The sequence below is a fragment of the Lucilia cuprina genome, chromosome 3 (genome assembly GCF_022045245.1).
Source record: "Lucilia cuprina isolate Lc7/37 chromosome 3, ASM2204524v1, whole genome shotgun sequence".
NCBI classification, from domain to species: domain Eukaryota; kingdom Metazoa; phylum Arthropoda; class Insecta; order Diptera; family Calliphoridae; genus Lucilia; species Lucilia cuprina.
This window is the reverse complement of record NC_060951.1, coordinates 61426857-61453686: the sequence shown is the minus strand read 5'-3', so window position 1 is coordinate 61453686 and position 26830 is coordinate 61426857. Positions and strand designations below refer to the sequence as shown.

At 28.8% G+C, this 26830-nt stretch overlaps 3 protein-coding genes across 8 annotated transcripts; all 3 read right to left on the bottom strand.

The window, feature by feature from the left end:
* Window positions 1-1016: 1016 nt before the first annotated feature.
* On the bottom strand, window positions 1017-2745 carry LOC111678836 (syntaxin-4-like). The gene is made up of 7 exons (XM_023440268.2): window positions 2641-2745; window positions 2462-2578; window positions 2217-2310; window positions 1900-2142; window positions 1675-1748; window positions 1257-1394; window positions 1017-1197 (listed from the first exon to the last, which is right to left on the bottom strand). Exons 1-7 carry the CDS (start codon window positions 2677-2679, stop codon window positions 1066-1068), a joined length of 837 nt encoding a protein of 278 aa, XP_023296036.2. The 5' UTR covers window positions 2680-2745; the 3' UTR covers window positions 1017-1065.
* Window positions 2746-8139: 5394 nt separating this feature from the next.
* On the bottom strand, window positions 8140-14868 carry LOC111678835 (syntaxin-4-like). The gene is made up of 8 exons (XM_046946435.1): window positions 14484-14868; window positions 14298-14411; window positions 10157-10250; window positions 9676-9918; window positions 9027-9100; window positions 8825-8959; window positions 8650-8760; window positions 8140-8577 (listed from the first exon to the last, which is right to left on the bottom strand). Exons 1-8 carry the CDS (start codon window positions 14514-14516, stop codon window positions 8503-8505), a joined length of 879 nt encoding a protein of 292 aa, XP_046802391.1. The 5' UTR covers window positions 14517-14868; the 3' UTR covers window positions 8140-8502.
* Window positions 14869-18553: 3685 nt separating this feature from the next.
* Window positions 18554-24730, bottom strand: LOC111678831 (syntaxin-4). Of its 6 annotated transcripts, XM_046947191.1 has the most exons (10): window positions 24381-24730; window positions 23735-23990; window positions 22063-22285; window positions 21816-21923; window positions 20178-20271; window positions 19861-20103; window positions 19321-19394; window positions 19083-19220; window positions 18916-19026; window positions 18554-18848 (listed from the first exon to the last, which is right to left on the bottom strand). In XM_046947191.1, the coding sequence occupies exons 3-10, from the start codon at window positions 22093-22095 to the stop codon at window positions 18777-18779; spliced, it is 873 nt and encodes a 290-aa protein (XP_046803147.1). In that variant the 5' UTR covers window positions 22096-22285; window positions 23735-23990; window positions 24381-24730; the 3' UTR covers window positions 18554-18776. The 6 variants fall into 6 exon arrangements, with proteins under 6 accessions (XP_046803147.1, XP_046803151.1, XP_046803146.1 ...); XM_046947195.1 differs by lacking the exon at window positions 23735-23990 and having other exon boundaries at window positions 22063-22196; window positions 24427-24730; XM_046947190.1 differs by lacking the exon at window positions 24381-24730 and having other exon boundaries at window positions 23735-24354.
* Window positions 24731-26830: the final 2100 nt, after the last annotated feature.

Below are 26830 nucleotides of genomic sequence, written 5' to 3'. Positions count from 1 at the left end.
TTAGTCGAACACGTAGAAACTCTGTATATCAATGGGAGATATCATTCTTTTGATATACATCTGTCTATCTAACACAGCGAAGAATTTTAATCAAGTTTGGAATTGAATTTTGACCATGTCACCGTTATTTATAGACCAATTTTTCTTGTTTCTAAAACAATTTTTAAAAGCACATCTGATAACAAGTAATATTTCTATATTCGCCTGTTCCGAATCTTATATACCCTTCACCAAGTACATTTTAAAAAGCAGATTTTATAAACAAATATAAACTGTAGCAGAAAGAAATATTAACCGTTGTACTGTAATACCACCGTCAAACTGTATTACCACTCTCAAACAAATATGAGTTCTTGTTATACCCACTTACCTTCGTGAGAATCAATTGAACTCCTACGACCACTAGGGTAACACAACGGGACCGCAACTAGGTGGACCCAAGTGAGCCACTCACGTTTGTTTGAGTGGCTGCCCTTCTTACCTAACCTACCTATCTCCTGTTTCATTTCCTAAAGTTTCGTCTTCTTTATTAGTGTCAAACGGTTGCTTAAGTAAATTTGCTCTGTTAATTAATTGATTTAAATCGTTGAAAGTGTTTAATATTAATTGAAATTTGTGTTAATTTATAGAAAAATTTAAGTTTTATCCACTTAATATGAAAGTCATTTAAAAAATATGAAATCTAAAGCAAATAGTTATGTGCAAAAATAAGCTTAACAAATTCTATATTTGTGTGTGTGTATGTGTGGTGTTTTTTTAAGTTGTCAATTAAAAGCGCGCTAGAAGAATTTTAAGTAGAGAGTTGCCAGTGTTTTGATTATGTCAAAAAGATTGTGATACCAGCTTTTTAAATATTTGGAAGTGACAGGATGTGGTAAGTTTAAGAAAGTAACGTTTTCCTTATTAACAGGAAATGAAAGTTGAAGTTTTCAAAAGTTTTACTTTATATTAGAAAAAAAAGATGCCAGATGTAATATAGAATAAATTTAAATGAATTTTAAAACATTTTTGGAGTTTTTTATAAAGTATTTTTTTTAATAGAATTAGAAGGTCATTTAACAAAGTTTAAAAACAACAACAAATTCGGCAACATCTTTGCTTTTTCATTTTCTCCACTATTTCAATTGTTCTAGTAGCATCTTCTATATAATCGCGGGCTGCATTAAAATGGGTTTCAATACGTTGTATAGCGTCACCCTGTTGATGAAATACAAAAAATAATATAATTTTTCTTTAGAAAAAAAAACAAATATTACCTGTTCGGCCACTAGAGTTTGTAAACTTATGAATAAATTATGAACTTCTGTTATGGATTTTTCCAATTTTTTTAAATCTTCAAAACGATCTTGAAGTTCTTGTAAAGTTTTACGTTCGGTTTCGGTGTCTTGAAGAATCTGTGTATAATGGGTTGAGAGAAAATTAAATTACAAAATTTATTATTAATATTAAATCAGAATGTTGTAACTAATAAATATATTCGACTTTAAATATTTAAAAATAATAGAAAAACAACTTGTCCACATGCGCAACTTTAAGAGATTATCAGTTATTTTTAGTTTTTAATACGTTTTTGAAAACTGTTTTAGGTTTTTAGTTAATTTGCGGTTATTATAGTTGCTTTTAGTAAAACATTTGAAATACCTTCCTCTAATAAGTGGTGCTCTTTTAACTTACATTTGACATAAATAAATTGGTATTTTTATTTTCTATTAAAGTTTCGATGTCGTCATTTGATAAATTACAATTTACTAAAATAAAAATATTTTTATTAAATATAATTATGCACAACACTACACGTCTTATTCATAAACATTTATCAAAGATTTACTCAAATAATTTCTTCTTATAAACCTTTAATAAATTGTTATGAATAATATAATAATATATTTTTATACTTACAAATTTGTGATTGCATTTGCAAACGTTTCTTTAACTTTTGTTCAAAATCCATTAGAAATTGTTCATTCTTAGACCAAAGTAAAATGTATTGTTGAAAGAAACCAAAGTACAGAGATCGTTTCATGCGTGCCAATGTGCTAGAATCTTCCGGATCCGGTAATTTACTTTCCAATTTTTTAAATCTTTTAATAATATCATTACCAATCTTAATACTATCTGCGCGTAATTTATTAAATTCTTTTTCTAAATTTCCAATAAAAAAATAGAAAAATTAGAAAATATTAAAATATGTTTATGAGTGAATTTTTAATACATACGATTAAAATTATTTATATGTTCTGCGGTTGTCATCGAGTTCATATTAAGCAAAAGATTTTCAATTTCTTTTAGATTAACATAAATGTATAAATACTGGAAAAAGTAGAATAAAAAGTTGTTAATATGTTTATCTTTTTTAGATTTTCTTCTTATTCGAGAATATTCCAAGAATTCCAACATTATTTTAGGACTTAAATTTAAATAAATTTATTTTACAATTATGTACATATTTCCACATTCTTACCCTTTTCAATAAATTACCCACAGGTCCATTGTATGGCTTATATTCTAGTTCAGGTTCTTCCTCAACTATCACTTCGTAATTGCATAGTTCTTTATCAACATCTTGAATTTGTAAATTCTATAAAAAAATAATTGATCAATAAGATCACCTCTAATAACAAATGATCATTTTTCACCAACCTTTTTGAAATCTGGCAGACGATCTTTAATTTTAATCATTTTTTTCTAAAGTTTATTTTTTTTTCTCTTGTTTAAAGTTGTTTCTTTTATGGTTGAAATAAAACTAATTAATTTTTCTTTTTATTTGCAATAATTACATTAATTTAAAACCGCAATGACTAGATTTTATTTTATATATAATTATAATAATATTTGCATTTTTTATTTAATTTTAGAATGAAAATATAAAGAATTTCTGCTAATAGCGCAATATTTCAGTTTTGCAGTTATTTTAAAAAAGAAATGTAGAGATATTTTCTCCCATATTAAATACAAAAATTTCTTCCAACAAACTCCTTATAAACGTTGGGAAAAATTGACGAACTTGCAATATAAATAAAAAAAATTTATATCTTGAAAACTTTCAAATAATCGAACAATCGATTTTTAGTCGAACAAAGTCGAAGTCGATTATTTTGTTCCAAAAAAGTCGATAACTCGACTATCGTCTGTGAAAAAAGACGACTTTGTTAATAAAAATCGAAAAAAGTCGATAAGTCGAAAAAGGTCGATAAGTCGAATAAAGTCGAAAAATGTGGGAAAAAGTCTAAAACTCGAAAATTGTAGAAACAAGTTAAAAATTTAAAAAAAAGTCAAAAACTCTAAAATAGTCGGAAAAACTCAAAAAATAGTCGGAAAAAAGTCGAAAATAGTCAAAAAGTCGGAAAAAGTCGATAAGTCGGAAAAAAGTCGAAAACTCGAAAATTGTAGAAACAAGTCAAAAATTTTAAAAAAGTCAAAAACTCTAAAATAGTCGAAAAAACTCAAAAAAAGTAAAAAAAATAGTCCGAAAAAAGTCGAAAATAGTCAAATAGTCAAAATGTCGGAAAAAGTCGAAAACTCGAAAATTGTAGAAACAAGTCAAAAATTTTAAAAAAGTCAAAAACTCTAACATAGTCGGAAAAACTCAAAAAAAAGTAAAAAAATAGTCCGAAAAAAGTCGAAAATAGTCAAAAAGTCGGAAAAAGTCAAAAAGTTGAATAAAGTCGGAAAAAGTCGAAAAAGGTCGAAAAGTCGGAAAAAGTCGACTATTTATAAAATACTTATAGTCGATAAGTCTAAATGTCGAGTATTTTTAGATTTCTTGTCTTATCTTACGAAAACATCTTTTATACGTTATGATTTTTACAAAAATTTTATTTTTTTTTGATTTTGAAATGATTTTTATAGAAATTCTTTTAGAGATCCTTTTTAAAATAGCAATTTAATCCATTTTTCTTTAATTTTGTTTCTTTCGAGGTATAAATAATGTTGCTGCAGCAAATAAGCTCAGGCAAACTAAAATTATCGTGTTCTAAAATAAAAAGAAAATAAAACAATTAAGAAATTATAGTCGGACGAGGCCGACCATATAATACCCTACACTTTTTACAAAAATAAAATGTGATTAAGGTGTCATAATAAAGCATTTATGTTGAATTGTACCTTGCCGTTTATTGTTAAATAAAATTGTGGACATTTCAGTAAAATGTTGATGGGGGCTTTTCACAGGGGCTAGAGTCATATGAAGATATATTATAATAGAATTCCTAAGGGTCATCAAGTCTGGTATAGAACTTGGTTTGCCGCTTTTTATCGAGATATGAGTATATTAAACAAAACTATTCGGCGTGTTCAGTTGTATGGGGGCTAGGTGAAATAAGGGACCAATGTAAACCATTTTCAATAGTATTCGTCTACGGTACCATAAAAGATCATGTGCCAAATTTCATTGAATTATCTCAAAAATTGCGACCTGTAGATTGATTACAAGGTTTACAAGCCCTATTCGGTAGTTCAGTTGTATACCCTCCCCACTAAAGTGGTATAGGGTATAAAAACAATTTAAATACTAATAACTAAATAAAGATACATATGTGGATATAACTTTGAAAGTTTGGTGAAGAAACTCTTTTTTGTTTCTGAGATCCATACATTTTTAACAGTCGAAATTAGAAGATTCTCAAATATTGAACTAAATTAAAATTTTTAATCGTTTGATCACAAAACAATTTTGACTTTTTTTAAAATTTTGAATTCGAATTTATCCGACTTTGAATACTTATTCATTCAGATTTAAAAAAATTACCTAACCCGCAAAAACACGATGCAACAACTTGTATTTGTTATACAGTAGACTACTTATATAACTTCTTACTTGCAGGCGACCATAACTACAAACTACTTCTAAGTAAGCGTATACTTACTTGACGCAAATATCATCAACGTTTTAAAATAATGTCTTAAAATGCTATAGTGTTAGTAATTTTTTTTATTTCAATCCAGACTACCCTTGTATATTCACCAAGTCCAGTAAATATTCTATTAAAGCTCAAGTGCAAGTTTTTCCTTGACTTTAGTAAATTTACAAGACATTACAAACCTATCTAGAATAAATACAAATCAAATAGAATCTACAAACTTAGCAGTGATTTTCTAGACTTTAGTAAATTTACAAGATATCTCTAGAACAGATACCATTCAAAAACAAGCTATAGACCTAACTAAATCTTTATTATATCTAGAAAATAAACAGCTAGAAACACATGTTATGAACTTTTAATTTTTCTAGAAATGATCGCTTGATTGTAGTTTTTAGCGATTTTAATTATTCATAGCAAACTATCCTTGCAAAATATACCAAGAAGTGATTTAATACACTTGAGGAAACGATCATTAACTTCTTCTAGACTTAATCCCCTGATCATACTTCAGAGCAATCTGCATTTGCAAACTTATTAAAACTAGTGTTAATGATGCTGTTTGCTAGAGAATATGTACAAATTCCTTAAAACAGTAATTTGCTACACTTGAGCTAATTTACAAGGATTGTAAGTAATTGAAATAATGTTCCTTTTTAGAATTTTAAATAGTCCAAGCAAAACATTGCAATGACTTGTATTTGCTCAAGAACTTACTTTTCAATAATTACTACATAGTAGGGTTCTAAAAATCGACTTTCGAATAATCGAACAAAGTCGAAGTCGGCTATTTTGTTCCAAAAAAGTCGATAACTCGACTATCGTCTGTAAAAAAAGTCGAAAAGTCGACTTTGGAAATAAAAGTCGGAAAAAGTCAAAAATAATCAAAAAGTCGAAAATAGCCGGAAAAAGTCGAAAATAGTCGAAAAGTCGGAAAAAGTCAAAAATAGTAAAAAAGTCGGAAAAAGTCGAAAATGGTCGAAAAAGTAGGAAAAAGTCTTAAATAGTAGAAAAAAGATAAAAATAGTCAAACAGTCGAAAATAGTTGAAAATCGAAAAAAAAGTTGGAAAAAGTCGAAAATCGTCTACAAGTCTGAAATACTCGAAAAGTCGGAAAAAGTCGAAAATAGTCAAAAAGTCAAAAATAGTCGAAAATAGTCAAAAAGTGGAAAAAAATCGAAAAAAGTAAAAAAAAAATCGGAAAATCGAAAATTGTCGAAAAAAAGTCGAAAACGTCAAAAAGTCGACTATTTACAAAATACTTAAAGTCGAAAAGTCTAAAAGTCGACTTTTAACTAACTGAATAAAGTCGAAAAATCGACATAAAATGCAAGAAGTTAAAAAGACGACTATTAACTAAATGCAAATTTACTGGCCGATTTTTATGTATATATGTATGTTCTTTATTATTTATATAAATTTATAAAATAAATCGCAGTTATGTTCAAAGCTTTAGAGCAGTTTCCTTTAAATAACTTTATTCCCCTTTAAAACTTACCATTTTAAATAAGACATCCATTGCCGGACAGTACTCATGTCTCCAACTCTCATCAATTTCGTCATTTTCATTTATAATCAGAAATTCTGTGGATGCGTCTAAATGCGTCTCCTACGAATAACAAATTTATTTATATTCAGTCACGGATTTTTTTATTTCAAAGCTCACCAACTCTTTAAGATCAAACAAACGATTGCGTATCATTTTAGTGATCTATTGTTTAACAACATTTTTTTGATCAAATTCGTTTTCCAACACAAAAACTCAGTTAGTACATTAAAGCTTGATTTAGTAATTGAAATTTCTTTTGAATATTAATGAATATTCGATCTCGATTACGGTTTATTGCGTAACTGATCCTTTTTCAATATAATAGTAGTTGGAATCTTATATTAACCGTTGATCATCACCAAATAATTCTTGATGATGAAATAGCTTCTCTTTTCATATATTTTATGTTAAAAAAAACAAACTTTCCCTTTGATCACACATTTGTTGTTTTACTGATCGCAGCTAAGAATAAACAACACAATTTTAAAGTCTACAAGATTTTTCTTTTCAACGCAAAAAGAAATGTTAAAAATTATACATAAAAATGCTTTTATTTTGACATAGGGCCTTACAAGAGAATAACATAATCTTGTACTACGGGTGGCCAGTTGCCCGCAGGACTATATCCTGGCTGATCAGTTGGTTGAGGTTTCTTCGGGAACCACGTAGTGGCTGTGGTTTAAACCCAAAATCGCGGGAAGAGTGAGTTGCGGTTAAAAGACTGATGTAAGGTAAAGTCAATATTTGGGGATAAGTTCGGTGCTGTTGCCTGTGGGACTAAGCGTTTGAAATGAGTTGGTGCCAGATGTATATGATACGGGATGGATGTAGAGGTATGCGGACCTCATCTCACCAGTATACCTAAATGAATGTGTCGGATAAAAGAGAAGTGTGCTGGGTATTGTACACAAGTGATACCATAAAATTTTCCTTGTTCAGAGTAAACTCTATTCATATCAGAATTACCACAGTGTGTCACTGTGAGTAATAACAAAGCCTCGACTTATTTGATGGATTCGCACTTCGTTCTACCGGTTACGTCGCTAGGTGCTGTTTCAAAATCAACAAAGGCCACCCCATCTGTGTAGTTGTAAACGGAAGTGATGTTTTACGTCTCGGAAGTTATGCAACGGGGCAGCAATGATCAGAGATTAGATAGCTCAAGTACTCGAGCAAAGTGCTTTTACATGGACTTTACGACTTTATCCATGTAAAAAAATTGCGACCTGCATGTAAGATACATAAAGGGGCAGTGGTGAGTTGTTATTTATACTTACCCAGTTGTTGCAGAAGCACCATCATGAAATAGGGATAAGCGACAGGTACTCAAGTAAAGCACCTCTACTTCAATACACACACACGCAGACAGACATGTACATGGCTAAATCGACTCCGTTATCTATAAGGACCTTGAATATCCATATGTTTATACTTTATAGGGTCGGAATGACAAACTTATATATACCCTTCTCACGAAGTTGAAGGGTATTAACTCTAATTTTTGGTATTTTTACTTAGTATGTTAAAAAAATGTCTGTATTTTGGTTACAAATACAAAAGAATCGAGAAGTCCTTTATTACTAATATACAACGTCATAATTGGACTCTCCTAATAAAAATAACCCACACAGGCGAACAATAGGGCCGATAGAGGCTTAGGTCTATTTCTTCGGATTTTATGTATATACAACCTTCTTTAAAACTAAAAAATTGAAAAGCATTGAATTTACAAATTTTTTTCTTTTAAGATTTTATATTCATTTTATATATTTTTATCAAAAATAAATAATATAAACTTTGACTACTTTATAACATTTGTAACAAAGATTTCATAGTCGTAGGAACTATTCTTTGTCTAACTGTATAACTACATATGTATGTACATAGGTATTAAATTATGTACTTTTTATATAATAAATTCTTTAAATGCTATTTACATACAATAAATATAAATTTAACTTAAATTAAACAATTTTGCAGTACAATTACTTTTGCAAATTGTTTTGAATGTACTGAATGTTATTTAGCACCGCGTTTATTTCGTTAAAAAGACTTATGATCTCTCTACACCAATTTTTGATCTTGATTGATAACTCATCGTATCAAAAGAGCAATAAGTAAAAATAACGATACTGCAATAATGGCCACTATAATAAAAATTAGCTTGCTCTGGAATTGAAAAGGACGATTGTAATGAATGTTTTGGTTATAAATCGAAAAATCCTATGAAATACTACACACTTTTTGAGTTTTTTTCTGGATAATTTCAGCTTCTTTAATTTCTTTGGTTCCCTCTTCCACATAATTTCGGGCATCATCGAAATGTTTTTCAATGCGTTGCATGATGACGCTCTGAAAATGGTTTTTGAAAAAAGTTTGTAATTTTTTTTGAATTAAAATTTTTATATGAAATTACCTGATGTACTACTAAGTTTTGCAGTCGTAAGAATAATGTGTGAACTTCTTCAATTGATTTTTCCAATTTTTTTAATTCTCCCAAACGATCTTTCAGCGCTTGCAATGTTTTTCGGGCATGTTCCGTTTCTAGGATCTGCAAAAAATTAAACGTTGTTGTAAGATTTGGTATTTTTTGTGATAACCATGTGGTTACTACTTACATTACCGGTGTATAAAGTTGTTTGTTTGTGTGCTACTAGAGTTTCAATTTCCTCTTCTGTGAGATCATAATTTACTGAAAAGGAATATTATAAATTTGATCTTTATATTGTTATCTATTTATTTATTTATTTATTTATTTATTTATTTATTTATCTATCTAACTATCTATCTATCTATCTATCTATCTATCTATCTATCTATCTATCTATCTATCTATCTATCTATCTATCTATCTATCTATCTATCTATCTATCTATCTATCTATCTATCTATCTATCTATCTATCTATCTATCTATCTATCTATCTATCTATCTATCTATCTATCTATCTATCTATCTATCTATCTATCTATCTATCTATCTATCTATCTATCTATCTATCTATCTATCTATCTTTTTAGGTACTTTAGCCAATATGTGTCAAATTTGACCTGCTACTTGTACGTATCTGGAGCCCCACTATAGTAGGATACAATTTATTAACTTTAGTCGATTTCAATACAAATGTATATAAAACTCTACCAAATAACATACGAGACAAAATTTTCATGGATCAACATAACATGAGTTAACTTTTTTATCAAGACCCTTGGATATTACTTATTTATAGTGGTGCTCTAAAGAATCGACCATAACTTTACAACTTACATATTTTCGATTGCATTTGTAGATTTTTCTTCAATTTATTTTCATACTCATGGAAAAATTCATCATTTTTACTCCAGATTATCACGTAATGTTGGAAAAACCCATAATACAAGGACCGCTTCATACGTGCCAATGTTGTGTAGTTATTTTCCGGTGGCAGTGTACTTTCAATCAATTGAAATTTACTCATAATATTATTGCCAATCTGTATGGTAGTTTGACGTAATTTATAAAATTCTTTTTCTGAAATGAGATTAAATAATGTATGAGAAATTTTTGAATTATATTAAAAATAGAAATATATAATTATTACAATAGAATTTTAATTGAAAGTGTCACGTAATTTTTAGTAAGTACAATTCACGTGTTTCATTTAATTTCTAAAATGTTGACTAGCAAACATTTAGTTTGATCATTTGGTATGGATGGACACATTTCACATTTATTTGATCTTAATTTTTTTTGAATTTTAAATACTTACCCTTAAAATTTTTGGCATTTTTAGCTTGAGTCATTACTTTCATCGTTTCGATATTCTGTAATATTTGTTCGATTTCAAGGAGTATTTCGTTGTACTGTTTGAAAAAAAAAAGAAAATATTGAAAAATAGGTTAAAGTTCAAATTAATATAATTTTTAAAATTATGAACTGATATGTTGGTTTAATATATTAATCTAATGATACTGTAATATAGTTTAAAGTATAGGATCTGTTATAGAGGTTTTAAGAAACAAAATTAAAGTATAGTTAATATGTTTTGCATAATTTTAAGAAATATTTTTAAATAATTTACATAAGCTTATGAAATTATTGCCCCTTGAACAAATTGATAAGTTTTATTCCTTATAAGTGGTCAACTACATAAGTGTAGTTCCCCGTTTACTATATTGAACATAAAAAAATACCCCAAAAAATAATAATTCTTATTTGTTTTTGTTTTATATTTGCTGAAATATATATAGACATTTTAGGGGAATCCCCAAAGTTTTGTAATTTTTTTAAGAAAACTGCATAAATTAATATTTTTGATAATATGTATTCATTTCCGTTTAAAAACATGTTGGAGGTAAGAAACCAAAAGGATGATTAACAACTTAGAGTTGCATATTCGAATATGCCGAATTTTATATACCCTTCATCAATAAGCTAGTGTTTTAATCACAAATCGATAATTTAAAGAAATTTTCATTCTATAAGTTCCAGAAAAAGTCTTGCAAAATGATTTGCATATACAAATACCGAACATATTCGTGAGGACTTGTATGTGAATATAATTCTTAACACATGAGTTTTTTACAATTAAGTGTTTTGGAAAGTTGACTTTTTATGGGAGATATAACCAATTATAGACCGATTCGGAAAATTAATTCACGTAATGATTTGTATATATTCAGGATTGTATCTCGATATTAGAATTTAGTAATGAGTTATATACGATTAAGTTATTGTTCGAATAGGGTTTTATTTGAGGGCAAATATGAACAATTCAGGATCGATCCGGAGAAATGTTCAAAAAATGTTTTATATATTCAAAACACTTTCGAATCTAGAACTAGTTCCGAGATTGATAAATTCGAACAAAAATCATTGATTAAAGAACTAGTTCCGGAACTGTTCCAAAGAACGACTGTCCACTCCATAACGCTTCCTCAGAACCAGTTCCGAAGTTGACAATTTCGAACAAAAATCATTGGTCTCAACGTCAATGTAGAACGAGTTCGAGCTATAATCATGCGTTCTAGAACTAGTTGTGGAACTAATACAATTTTTGCTGGGTTCGATTGTTGATTTTAAATGGAATCGATTGTTGATTTTAAATAGCGTTCTTCTCGAAAGAGAGTCTAATCAAATTATTGAAGTTTCGGGTCTGGCAAATATGTGGAGACCTGAAACATGATTTCAACACTTAGTCGGACATGGCAAAATCAACTTCAATCGGAAAACTATAATGTATAAATTGCAAATAGAATGACAAGCCTTTATGTATACTCCCGAAGGTGAATTCTATATTTAAGTGATAAAAATCAATTTTCGTTAAATAATGCTTTTCCTAGCTTTAAAAACGATGTAAAATTATTCATATTGGGAATTAAAAAATCGATGTCTTCCGTTTGGATGAAATTTTGCACTAAGGTTAGAACTACCTATGGCATAGTAGGCCAGACACAATAGATGAAAAGTTACATTCATTTGAATAAAAATGTCCAAATTTGAACCCATCAAAGTCCGGCAATTCTTGACCGATAAAATTTGTGACTGACAACATATAACTTTGAACAGTTATATTAAGTAATGCGCTGCACCAGTGCGAGCGAGACGCAAAACTTTCGAAAGCCAGGCAACAAACACAAGCCTGAACCTGTTTAAGAAATAATCGCGATGACGCGAGAGTTGTTCCCCAACTCAGACCTGAATTACGACTGACTTTCAACTCCTGAAGCGTCGGCAGCTGATCAGGGTTGTATTTTGTATTGTGTAGAATAAAAATATGAAATAATGAAAGAAAACTATTAAACATTTAAACAAAAACTTAAAATTTTGGTTTCTAAACTGCAATAGAGTTAAAAAACATTTAAAGAAAAATCGAAATCGCGAAAAGATTGAAAAGCGTAAAACGCCTTAACGTTTGTGCAAATTTCGTCGAACTCGAATTTTGACTTAAAATTTCCCTCATACCAGAGGTTAGCATTTGTTAGAAGATGCTTGGTTAAAAATTACTTTGTGTTATCGATTTTTACGATCGGCTTGACTTGACGAAAGTTGTGATTGTAATTTGACCTTTGTTAGGTTAGTGGTTAGTCTTAGAAGCGCACTACAGGCCCAGTGGAGATATACATGTATTTCTTCGGATTCGTCTTATTCTTTCATATTGTTCTTCTATGTATGATTTATAAAATTCATATTTAGAAAAAAAAATGGCCAACATTTAAAGTATCCACTGTATTATTGTTATAAACCAAATTTTGAAATAAGACTTTAATTTGCATGCACTTGCAAATTAATTTTGATAGCTGAATAGCAACAATACAAATAGAAATATTAACCAAATGTTATAATATAAATTAAAAGAAAAAAAAATACTTTTTATAAATGAAACCAGCAGTTTTGGGGTGAATGTCCCCAATTATTAATTAGATATTAAAAAATTAAAAAATTTAATAGCAAATGCTGCAGTTTTTGTTTTTGAGTTCCTTATGTCTACTGGGATCTTTTCTGTTTACGATAACTATATATACAATTTAATTTAATATATTGGCAAAACACGTGAGAGATATCTAAACAAAAACTGAGAGATCTAAGAGAGAGAGAGAGAGAACAAAAACTAACGGTAATATCGCTATTTTTAAACTACTTTAAAATTCGCACAAATATTATAAAAAGCATCTGAAATACTTTCCGGTTTTAATCAAGTAGCTAATGATCATATTTGACCGACTTTTTTCAAGTGGTGTTTCAACTTTTTTCTTTTTTTTTGCATTTATTTGTTTAGTTATTTTGTTAAAATTTAATAAAAAATTCATAAACAGAACAAGTAAGAAGTTATAGTCGGGCGAGGCCGACCATATAATACCCTACACCTGTATACGAATAAAAAAAATTTTGCTTTCATAATAAAACATTTAAGTTGAATTGTATCTTGCCTAAGATATACTAAAGTCATTTACTGTTTAATAAAACTGTGGATATTTAAGTAAAATTTTGATGGCGGCTTTTAAGATGGGCTAGGGTCAAGTGAGGCCTTATAATTATAAAGTTCATCGGAGTCATCAAGACTAGTATAGAACTTGGTTTTGCAGCTTTTTGTCGAGATACGAGTATATTAAACATAATTATGAACTTAAAAGCCCTATTTGGCGGGCTTAGCTGAAATAATGGACCGATGTTAACTATTTTCAATAGGCTTCGTCGACAGTACTATAAAAGATCATGTGCCAAATTTCATTGAATTATCTCCAAAACTGCGACTTGTAGATTGAGTACAATTTTTACAAGCCCTATTCGGGGGTACAGTTGTATGGGGGCTAGGTGAAATAATGGACCATTTTCAATAGGGTTCGTCCCTGAGACAATAGAAGATCATGTACCAAATTTCATTCAATTATCTTCAAAATTGCGGCCTGTAGTTTGATTACAACGTTTACATGGACGCACAGACGGACGGACATAGCTAAATCGACTCAGAAAATGATTCTGAGCCGATTGGTATACTTTAAGATGGGTATAGGACCAATATTATTGTGCGTTACAAACATCAGCACAAACCCATATACCCTCCGCACTAAAGTGGTGTAGGGTATAAAAAGTAGTCCCCATAGAAATATATAGGGTATATGTATAAATATTTTACCTAAATCATGACGTATTGAACGTTTTTAATTGGTTTATATAAATGTTGTGAATTTATTTATTGTTTTGTATGTGTTCTTTCTGTTTATTATTGTTTATACTCTCTCTTTAACTTAAAATAATTAATTTTTTTTTTGCTCTCATCAGAAAAATACTTTTACATTTTAAAATTCTGCTCACATTATCACTAGCGCACTCTTGCTCTCTCTCTATCTCTAAATGATCTTGTTTGGTTGTTTTGTGAATCAAATGTATCTGTGAGTATTTATGCTTACCATTTTGAGTAAAGCATCCATTACTGGACTATGCGAACGAACAACTTCTTCTTCTACATCCTCTATTTCAATTAGAACCAGGGATTCCGTAGAAGCGTGGAATGTACATCCCACCTACACAAATAAAGAATTTATTAAGTGGCCACAGATCTATTTTTATTAAGTTTATTTAAATTAAAAACTTACCTCTTTTAGTTCTGGCAAACGATCACGAATCATGTTTATTATTTTTTTTATTTTTTATTTATTTTAGTTTATTTCTTTTTATTAAATCTAAAAATACTGTTCGTTTATTTGTCATGTATTGTATGACAAAATTATTGTTATTTGACTCATACAGCAACTTAATTAATTATTTATTAATTTGTTCTTTCTTTCACTGTTTGTTTAAACCGCGTTTGTTGTTTTTTTTTTTTTAATTTGTTTGCAGTTATTTGTATTTTAAGGTAGATTATGAAATTTAATTTAATTTATTTTCTTTTTTTTTCATCTCATCTCACAATGTTGTTTTACTTGGCACAGATGGGGATAAACTAAAAAAAAATTGTTTGAGTGTCTACAGATTTGTTTCTTCTCAATAAGAAAAATAAAAGCACAATAAATAAATAATGTTTGTATTTGTATTATATGGTTATTATTAAAAGTTGTATGTTTTGAAAAAAAAAACCGCAAACAGTATCGGTAGTTAAAATTGCTACGCTTTGGGAAAACCCTTACGATTAAAACATTCACAATAAGTAAAGGAAGTAAATACATACATTGTAGTTATTTGCAAAAAGTACACGCAGAGAAAAAACATGGTTCGGCATGGTTAGGAAAACTATTCTATGTTTTTTGTAACAATAATTTGTTGTCATAACCAAACAATTGTTATTTTTATTGATCTTCATCAATATTTTAGTTACTGAAAACATTTATATGTTTATGACAATTATAAATTAGAGAATGATTCTCTGAAAAATAATTATTTTTACAACAATTATTACATGAAGCCATTATATGATTACATGGAACCATAATGTGGTAGCTTGAAACTACAATATGATGCTACAACATCACATTATCACTATGTTATGATGAAATATTCGGACTATATTTAATCATAATATGATAAGTTATTATACTAATAATGATCATAATATGTTTTAAATTTAACCATAATTCTAACCATAATATGTTGCCCTTAGATTATGGTTACCACAACTATATTTTTTCTCTGCGTGTAGGATTATTAAAGAGATAATTTCTTTCTCTTAAGTTCTTCTAATATGTTTACTTCTTTATCTCGATATGATAAGCCATTAAAATGATATGAAATATGTAAGAAGATATTAAATAATACAGGCCGAAAAATTTGAAAAATTGAAACCCAGAGAGGTTAAGACTATATTTTAAAGTCGACTCTCAGAAGACACAACAAAATTTAAAAAATAAAGGTATCTTCGCTTTGTTACAACTTCACAAAAATTGAGATTCTTTGTGCAGTGAATATATTGAAGTATTGAAATATATATCTTATTTGCTTTAAAGACTCTACAATTATGTCACCACTACACAAGGGTATTCCCCTGAAATGGGAAACGAAAAATATTTTTTGTTTTATATTTAATACCAGGTTTACACGAACAGTTGAAGTACTTAATTCGGCATCTGAACTTCAATCAATCAATTAAACCGTTTTTACGACAAATTCCATCGCCATGTTTTTTTTTCATTATTTTGCTTTTTATACCCTACACCACTTTATTGGGGAGGGTATATTAGGTTTGTGCTGATGTTTGTAACATACAAAAATATTTGTCCTATATCCACCTTAAAGTATACCAATCGGCTTCGGGCGGGTTTCTTACTCCTCAGTTAAACTAGGCTTAACTTGCTGTTAGATTAAACTCGGAACAAATTTAGACGGACTTTAACCGATGATTGTGTTTTTCAGTTTTAGATTTAAGCTCAGTTAACTTTGTTAGTATTGCCAAGTTTTCACTCAAAAACATAAACAATGAACAGCTGTTTTTTGCAAAGAATACTTTTGTAAAATGGAAAATTTTGGAAAAATGTTAAATAAACATTTAAAACAATAATTAATAAAACAAAACAAATCAGAAAATTGCAATTTACTTCAAATATTAAGTTTTTGTTCTTCCGAAATCAATGTTTTATTGTTTTTGTTAATTGTGTTTTCTCACTTATAACTGGAGTTTAATTGGCCAATTACTCTCAGTTAAACTAAGATAATAAGTAACTTTACTGATAAGTGAACACGAACATATATTTTAAACTAGGTTTAAACAAAGAATGTAGATTATCTTTATCTGTAAAACACGCCCTTAGAATCTTTTTCTGAGTCGATTAAGCTATGTCCATTTAAACTGGCTGGCTGTCCATTTAAACCTTGTGCACAAGGTACTGATCGCAATTTTCATGATAATTGGATGAAATTTGGCACACACGCTTATTTTGGCCTATTGAAAATGGTTATTTCGACTAGCCGCCATACAACTGTACCCCCCAAATAGGGCCTTTGGGTTTATAATTAATTTAAATGATCTATTATGTCAACAAAAGTCGATAACACTTAGTTTTATATAACTTTAAATGATACTACCGATTTTTGTAATGATCGGGCTTCATTTGACCCTAGTCCCCATACAAACTCCCCTTCAGAAAATGACTTGAAGTTCAAAATTCACTTACAAACACTAATAACACTTTTAAATTCTACATAAATAACTTTGAAGTAGACATAACTTTCCCTACCAACATTTACAAGGATAGGGCCATATTTTCCTTTGAGTCTTCTTGTAAAAAATATCTTTTTTTGCCCAATTCCGTAATAAAGTTCAAATACAAATCAAATGCTTTATTTTTTTTAATAATTCCCATTTTTAACATACTGACTGATTGGTGTAGGGTATCATATGATCAACTACGCCCTATATACATTTGTTTTTTTGTTTTTTAATTGTACCAATACTCAGGGGATGACTCCTACTTATGCGAAGCATTGTGTTGGAACTAGGAAAATAGGTTGTGGGAAGGAGGATAGAGGGAGTAGTGTTTGTGAACATTTAATTTAAATCTTCTTATATCGAAAGTGGCAGGGAATACGGTTTTACATTGTTTGTGACAAAGGAAAATGTTAAATACAAAGTAACGATTACAGTGCTTAAAGCTTAGATTAATATATTTAACATTTTAGTTAAATCTGCAATTTGAACTCGACGGATTTTTGTAAGAATTCTTTATTGAACATTTAAAAGGAAGTATTTTCAGAGTATTATAGACCAGTTCAAATTCGGATGGACGTAGGTGTGATAAATAACATAATTTAAAATTATAATATTTACATACATAATAGCATTATTTCAACACGTTGTTGATATGAGATGCAATTACTTACCACATTCGCATACAAATAGGTAGTTAGGTAAGTGCTTACTACAGTCGCCCGATATCAAACTGAATCCCTTTTTGGCTGCTGTACAGTTAACACATTTCGTTAGCTATAACATCTTAGATAATTATAACGCCTTATCGCGCTTTATGTGTTTTTTAACTACATCGTGGCGGTAAATTCCTTGCTATTAGTCAGAACAATAACAGGTTTGTTTATATTTAAACCAAATTACAAATGTGAAACCCAGAATGTTCTTTGTCAAAAAAATGTACAGAATTTGTTTACCTCATGTGAAAAATTGTTGATGTTTTATGCAAATAAAATGCAACTTTTTTTAAAAAAAAAGTTCAATATTCACATGTTTATTAAAATTTGTAAAGGGTGTCACAAGATTTGAATTAACAGAGATCCTTAGTCAAAGAACTCATTTAACAGACTTTTTTATATTGCACATTTTGGAACATCCTTTATTTGTTGAAACAAAAACTTTGTTGATCACAAACAATTTATAATATAATTTCTTGGAAATAATAAGAAATATCTGAAAGGTCAATATTACAGCCTCAAATATCGTTTTAATATTTTTGAAAAATATTCAATTTACAGAAAAGAAAATAATTAAAAAAAAATTGAAAAAATTGGATTTTTCTTGATATTTTTGAAAAATTATTGATAAATTCAAAGTTTGAAAAAAGTTTCCATACGATAGATACGATTTTAGGAAGGTGATAGCGAAATAAATTTTTGGTGAAAACTAAAATTGATCAGATAATATCACTATTTCATCTATAGATCGCTGTTTACAAATGTGTATAACTCCTTCCGATTTCATATAAAATGTTAATATAACTCATTTCAATTTATATTTTTGTAATGAAATTTATTAATATTTTCTACATAAACATTAATTATTTTATTCAGTTAAATTTTCTAAAACGAAAGTCACTTCCGTTTAGTTTAAATTGACATTCTTTGGACTTTAATACTTTTTCTTATTTTGCACACAAATAAGTTAAATTAACTTATAACATAAAGTACTTAAATAGTTTAAAACTAAAACGAAAAATTAATTAAAACAGACATCACAAAAATACACCAATTAAAATTAGCACCAGTAATACAACAATAGCGATTAAAATAAGCATCACTTTTTTCTAAAATAAAAAAAATAAAAAAACTTATTAATTTTTTATATAAAAAATATATATTAATAAATTTTACCTTCAAAGCTTTTTTATGTAATTTATCAGCTTTTTCCAGTTCATCAGCACCCTTGTCTACGAACAGAGTGGCCTGTTGGGCATGGAACTCAACACGTTGTATGGTTTCACTCTAAATTATAAAAGTTAAAGATTTTTTTATAGATATTCCATAAAAATGTATATTACCTGTTCCATTACTAAACATTGTATCCGTAAAAATAATGCATGCACTTCTTCTATGGATTTCTCTAGTTTCTTGAGTTCATTGAAACGATCCATGAGATCTTGCAGTGTTTTGCGTTCCTTTTCGGTTTCTTCTAAAATCTATATGGATAGAAATGGAATATTGGCGAAAGAAAGCTATATTAACGATAACATAATTTGTTGGCAATTTAACAGATGTGATTTCATTAGCAGAACTTACATTTCCTACAAATAGACTAGTTTGTTTATTGGCAATTAATTCTTCGATTTCTTCTTCGGTGGCATTACAATTGACTAAAAATAGAAAATGTAAACGCTAATTAATAAAGTGCTGAACCAGAACTAAACTAGAACTGAACTAGAACTGAACTAGAACTGAACTAGAACTGAACTAGAACTGAACTAGAACTGAACTAGAACTGAACTAGAACTGAACTAGAACTGAACTAGAACTGAACTAGAACTGAACTAGAACTGAACTAGAACTGAACTAGAACTGAACTAGAACTGAACTAGAACTGAACTAGAACTGAACTAGAACTGAACTAGAACTGAACTAGAACTGAACTAGAACTGAACTATGACTTAACTAGAACTGAACTAGAACTTAACTAGAACTGAACTAGAACTGTACTAGAACTGAACAGTTACAATGTTATTATAATTTAATGCTTTGGTTCTCTAAAAAGCTATGTTACAATTTTGCATCCTACGCCTTAAAGTATATTAAACTTTTTTCCTTCTTTTACCAAATACTCACTTATCTTCGATTGCATTTGTAAATTTTTCTTCAACTTCTGTTCATAATTCTGTAAAAATGCCTCATTCTTGGTCCACATATTTATATAACTCTGATGCAGACCATAGAACAGAGTTCTCTTCATACGCGCCTCTAGCGTATAATCATTTTCGGCCGGTAGATTTGCTTTGAACTCCTGAAATTTTGTCATCAATTGATTACCCAAACGCAGGTTGTGTTTTCTCAATTGATCCATTTCATTTTCTAAAAAAAAAAACAAATCAAAATAAAAGGAATTTCGTTACAATTTAAAATAAACTAAAAATTCAAATATTTACCATTAAAACTTCGTATGTTTGCTGCCTGTGTCATACGATTCATTGACTCCAAATTTGCAGCTATTTGTGCTAAATGTGTGCGTATTTCCGAATACTATCAATTATTTAAATAAAAAAAGAAAAATATGTACAAGAGTATGAGTGAAACGTTTCTATTTAATTAACATATTGAGATTTTATTGACTTAATGATGAATGTGTTGTTTAAGGTTTAAAGATAATTTTAGTATTTAAATTTTTATCTGTTTAGGCTTTTCTAAAATGATTTACGTGTGGAAATACATACATATACATATGCATTTATTAGAATGTATACTAAGTACATAAAGTATGTTTTCAATAGAATTCACATCTCACTGAACCAGAATTGAACTAGGACTAAACTAGAACTGAACTAGAACTGAATTAGAACTGAACTAGAACTGAACTAGAACTAAACTAGAACTGAACTAGAACTGAACTAGAACTGAACTAGAACTGAACTAGAACTGAACTAGAACTGAACTACAACTGAACTAGAACTGAACTGAACTAGAACTGAACTAGAACTGAACTAGAACTGAACTGGAACTGAACTAGAACTAGAACTGAACTAGAACTAAACTAGAACTGAACTAGAACTGAACATGAACTAAACATGAACTGAACTAGAACAGAATAAATTAGAACTAGAAGATAGAATAAATATGAATGACTTACTGAATGAACATATTTCCTTTTAAACAAATATAATGACAGAGTATCTACCAACTAGTTTTTAAATAAAAGAACATTTTATATAGTTGTGTTGACAAACATAATTCCGGTCGTATGAGTAAATAATTTTCTAATTATCAAAATCAAGGTTGGGTCACTACTGCTGCCTAGTTACTGTTATCGTTAAACAACCTTTTAGATTCATACCGTTATCGTAAATGTAAAGAATTAACGACTTAAAAAATGTGTAATGAATGTTTAAATCTTATGAAAATCATATTCTGACTATGCCGAACATCGAACCGAAATTTTCTGAATTTGTTTATTTTAAAGATCAAATTATTAATTACGAATTTCTAGACGATTTATTGGGCTAGTTATGAACTGTTTTTTATTAAAGCTGCATTGAGTAATCCTTTGCAATTTAGATTTTTAAAGATGTAAAATTTAGTGTAGGGTATCTCATCTGACCGATTTTGACCGTTCGTATTACTTTCTTCTTACTTGTTTTTATTTATAGTAGAGCGAGCATTGTGTATGTCTTTATGTTTGCATGTTTAAATGAGTTCGTACAAATATTAGTAATTGTTTGCTTTTTTTCTCTGCACAATATGAAAATAATTTTATATAAAGATTCTTTATAAACTTATTAAATATAGAAATAAAATGAAAAAAACGAGCACAAGAATAAATTAAATATATTTAATTGTTGTAAAAACAAACTGGTATTATTAAAGTTTAAAATTTAAGCTGGTTTTAATTTGTTTTTATTTAAAGAAAAAAGATGCCACTTTAAATGAAATTATACTTAGAATAATAAAAAATTCAAAATACTGGGTCAATTATTTTTACAAATAAAAAAAAAAAAAAACAAAAAGAAACTGGATCCTATAAAAAGCTACAAATGTCTCGTGACCGCTATTAGATTATAAGATTTACTTACCGGATTTAGTATGGCATCTACGGGTGTATTTTGTTGCATATTGGCTGCTGAGTTTTGCCTTTCCAACGATATTGTTGTACCATTCGTTGAATTACAGCTATTTGAGCGCTGCGAAAAGTAATTAGCCGAATAAGTTAAATGAATAATGAATTTTTATTTTTTTATTCTTAAATTATATTTCAAAATTTCTTTGTTTTTATTTTTGTTCTATGTTGATAACGTTGCGTATTGTATAACTCTAGCTTACCTGTATTAATTCTGGCAATCGATCTCTTGCCATTTTTTTTTGTGTGTTTTTTTAAATTTTTTGGTTTGTTCTCTAGTTGTTCATATATAGAGGTAGTTGAGAGCAGCAGCAGAGTATCTGTGTATTGTGTCTGGCTGGTATGCAAGTGTGAAACAACAGTTAATTGAATAGTCAAATAATAGTGTTGAAAACGTTTTTTTTTTTTAATTTAAAAAAGCGCTAACTGAAAAAGTTTGGGTTAAGCTTATTTTCATTCAAGTACCCACCACCAAATATATCAAAATATTGGTCTTAGAACTCATCATTCTTACAGCTTTGTCCTTCCGTTTGCCTAAAACAAAAGACAAATCCTAGGGCGATGTCAATGTTTTCTAAATATTTTTGATACTTGTAAAAAATTGCCCAAATTCTGCCATTAAAGTGAAATTAAGACGGGACCTAAACCAAGGTACCGACTTTAAACCAAAAACTTTTTTAAATCAAAACTTATCAATACCATTGTTATAAGATGTTGTTATTGTTGTTGAATCGATAGCATTAAAAAATAGACTTTTGAAAATAAAAACTTAATCTATTTTTTATAAAAATGAAATTACTTGTTTTATGAGAAATTGGAGAATACTCTCATTGCGGTGAGACAGGCGCCCGCTCCAAAAATATGCAGTTCGTAATTTTCAATAATATATTTAATAAGATTTAAACCAAAAGCAGGAACAAAGCCTATTGAAAATGGTTAAAACTGTTATACTATTTCTCCTAGGCCCTAAACAACCGGACCTCCCGATTTTAAATTTTTATGCCATAATTACTTCAAATTTATTAATCTTATTAAACATTTTTACAAATAAGTTCTTCATAAGTATTTTCTCCAATTTAATGAGGATCGACCAATGTTTGACCCTAAAATCCCATACAAAGCCTCTTGTAGGAAATTAGTTTTTTATCAATAAATTATTTTGAAATTATAGAAAATTCAACATAAAATTTTCTTTATAAGAAATAAATAATTTTTAAACTAGACACGTGGTGTAGGGTGTCATATGATCGTCGGCCATGCCCGACTATACTTTCCTACTTGTTTACAGTTAAAAGTTTGAAATTTAGAAGAAAATGTCAATCCATCCGCTATTGGAAAAAAATTAATCCAGTTTTTGAACGGCAAACTATCAACAGTATCGCAGATGAAAGGATCACAAATGGAAAGATCATAGATCGATCTAGAGGAATATTATTTATAGCAAAATATTCAGAGCTAATCAAAACTACCTGATATGGGTCTAATCACTCAATGAAAAGAAACATCAAGAGACAATATCCGTCCATCTGTTTGCCGTTCCAAAACTTGAAAGAGAACTCTAAGATCTCTGTTCGTCTGTCTGCCGTTTCAAAACTTTTAAGAGAACTCTAATATCTTCGATATTTAGCCAGATATTCTCTAATAATTCGTTACATGTTTTAGTGGTGGGTATTCGACCTTAACGTATCACATGCACTTTTTTTAAATCTCCAACACTGTTGCTTTAAGCACTAAATTGACAACACTGCTAATTACTAATACCATTGCAAATTTATTTATTTGTTTAATTTTTATTATTTTTAAAAGTAAATTGTACTACATACTCTATTTCTTTTTAATTTTTTTCACTATTTTAGTTTATTTTTGCTCAATTACTTATGTTTTTCAAAAATTGCTGTAATTCCTCAGTTAGTGTGTGTGAGTGTGAGGTTTTTATCAGTTTTTTTCACAATTTCAGAATTTTTTGATAAGATTTTGCTTTGGTAAAGCTAGAGAGTAAGTAAGGTCTTTTTTTTTGTAATTTGTTGTTGCCGTTAATAATATTTATTTTTTAAATTAGTGTAAAATTTCGTTTAGCAACGTTAAGTCTTGAGTAGTTTAAGTAATTTTGTTTTTGGAACACTTTAATATTCTTTTCAAATAATTAGTTTTATTGTTATTAATGTTATAAAATGAAATTTATCTGTTAGTTTTTGTATCTTTTAGTTTCAAGTGCAAAAAAACAGCATTGATTTGCAGTCAAACACTTATGAATACTGTTTATCAGTCAGTTGGTTGATAGTCATTAGTATAGTAGCTGTAGTAGCTCTGGTAGTCATCGTCGTCTCAATGACTAAATACAACAAAACAAAATCACAAAAATAAAATTTTCAAAGAAATAAGTATTTCAAGTCATGTTATGTTATTCTTGATTATTTTTATTTTTTGCCCTTATTTCTGTAGTTTATTCTTATTGTTGTTGCTTTCTTTGCTTTAGTAATTTGTTTGTATTTTAATTTATGTAGTTTTTGCTTTTACACACGTATTATTTTCAATTGTTATAGTTTTTTTTTCACTTTACACTTTACTTTGTCATAGACGGTGCTAAACTAAAACCCATAAAGAGAAATAATTCATTCCAAACACTCTTCTTGTCTTCTATTTTTTTTAGCACACAATTCAATTCAATTCCATTCTACTTATTTATTCCACAAACAGTTTTATCTTTGTAAGCTTCTATAACGTCGTCGTCTCGCCTTGTTCTAACTAAACTTAGTACAATTTTCGACACTCGCAAAATTCCTTAATATAGTCAAGAAATCTGACATAATATTTGAAAAGAAAAAACTTTTATATTTTTCTCAGATCTCGATTAGCGAATTTCACACACCGATAATATAATAAATATTCTCTTTATAATCGTGTATATTAAGACCGTATAAAGCTTTAATCAGTTTAATATAAACTACTCTACTAAAATCGGTAGGGTATTACGCCTTCGTGCTTATGTTTGCAACGGCTAAATGTTAATGTTTCGTAGACAACTTAAAGTTTATAAATAGACTCTGGATAATTTTTGTAATAATACTATTTGTTTTGTAAAAACTTTCGGTTTGTCGAAATTACAACTTCGACTCTATCTATTGGACTGCTTAATAGGAATGTATCTAAAGATAACGGAACATGTATTCCATATTTTGTTCCACCATGTGCCGTTGTTCCTGCGTTTATCAATTACTAAGTAAATACTAGTGGTTCCATGACAGCATAGATAGATAGATAGAAATATAGACAGACAGACAGACAGACAGACAGCTAGATAGATAGATAGATAGATAGATAGATAGATAGATAGATAGATAGATGGATGGATAGATAGATAGATAGATAGATAGATAGATAGATAGATAGATAGATGGATAGATAGATAGATAGATATATAGATAGATAGATAGATAGATAGATAGATAGATAGATAGATAGATAGATAGATAAATAGATAGATAGATAGATAGATAGATAGATAGATAGATAGATAGATAGATATTAATGCAATAAATAAATGATTGTCCTAAGTTCCAGAGGGTTCTCAATTCATCCCAACTTTTATTTGTTATACCTTTTTCAATTTCTTCATACATATTGAAGAGTATTATCATACCTGATGTAGAGTATTATTACGTCGACCATATCCAGCTACATTATTTTACTCATATTTACTATGTTAAAATATTTGCCAGTGTGCATATTAATTAAGACTGAGTAATAATGGTTTGTAGCTCCAGCTCTGCCAATACTTTTTAATACACTCTAATGTAAACAATATGTACAACAACCACAACTGATTAATAATATTTTGTATTGCACAATTAAAGTATGCAAGTTGTTGTTGTTTTTTTTTTATTAAAATCATTCTCAATTATTGATTTATATGAGAACTTATTAAAAATTCTCTTAATACAGGCATGGGATTACCAAAATGTTAGTAATGGTTAAACAAATCTAAAATTTTAAAAGGAATCAATGAAACTCAGAGTAGTGAAGATTTGAGAAATATGAAAAAATAATTAACAAAATATGTAAAACAATGATCCGTTATAAAATTTAAAGTAATTTTTAAAAGGAATCCCCTTAAAGGGGAGTTTTTGGCTGAACTGGCTAATAACATAATAAAAATTATGTTTCAGTCGAGAAAATAGCAAAAATTTGTAATTCCCCTAAATTGTTTAACAAAAAACTATTTTCGGATGAAAAACTTGAAATCCTCTGTAGAAATATCGGTCCAATCGAGAAAACATTAAAAATCTATTATCACCATAATAAATATGTTTTTATGAAAATGCATCTTATAGAACAATATAACTTATGCACGCACAGCTCTGTTTATTTTAGAACTAAAAATCATCAAAAGAAATTTTGCGTCAATATAGTCGTCTGAAAGTCTATATGACGTTGGCCTCTTTGTCATGGATTTTATTACATTCAATTGGATTTGTAAAGTAAAATTTATAACCCAGCAAACAATATTATTATTTTTTTTAAGTTTTACAAAAACTTTCATTTTAAATTTGCAATATTTTCTAAATTTAATCAAATATTTTAATTTTAAAGACAAAAAGTTAATCGACAAAATGGGAGTTAAAATATGGACATAAATATCTGTCCATGTATCACATTTATAAGACATAAATAGGGGCGTGTTAACTAAATAGGGGCGTGTCAACTAAATCTGTAAGACTCCCCAGTGATGATATGTTAGTTAGTCAGATAGTTAGTTATTTTGAAAGGAGGATCAAATCCGAAGAAATACACCTAGGCCTTTATCGGTCCTGTTGTGCGCTCTTTAACCAGTGCCACAGGTGGGAATCGAACCCACCACCTTCGGTCTACCAGACTAGAACACTAACCACTAACCTACCAGAGGCCACTATGATAATGATGATGTAAATGATTCTATATAAACTTTAATTTATGATAATCGATTTAACAAAT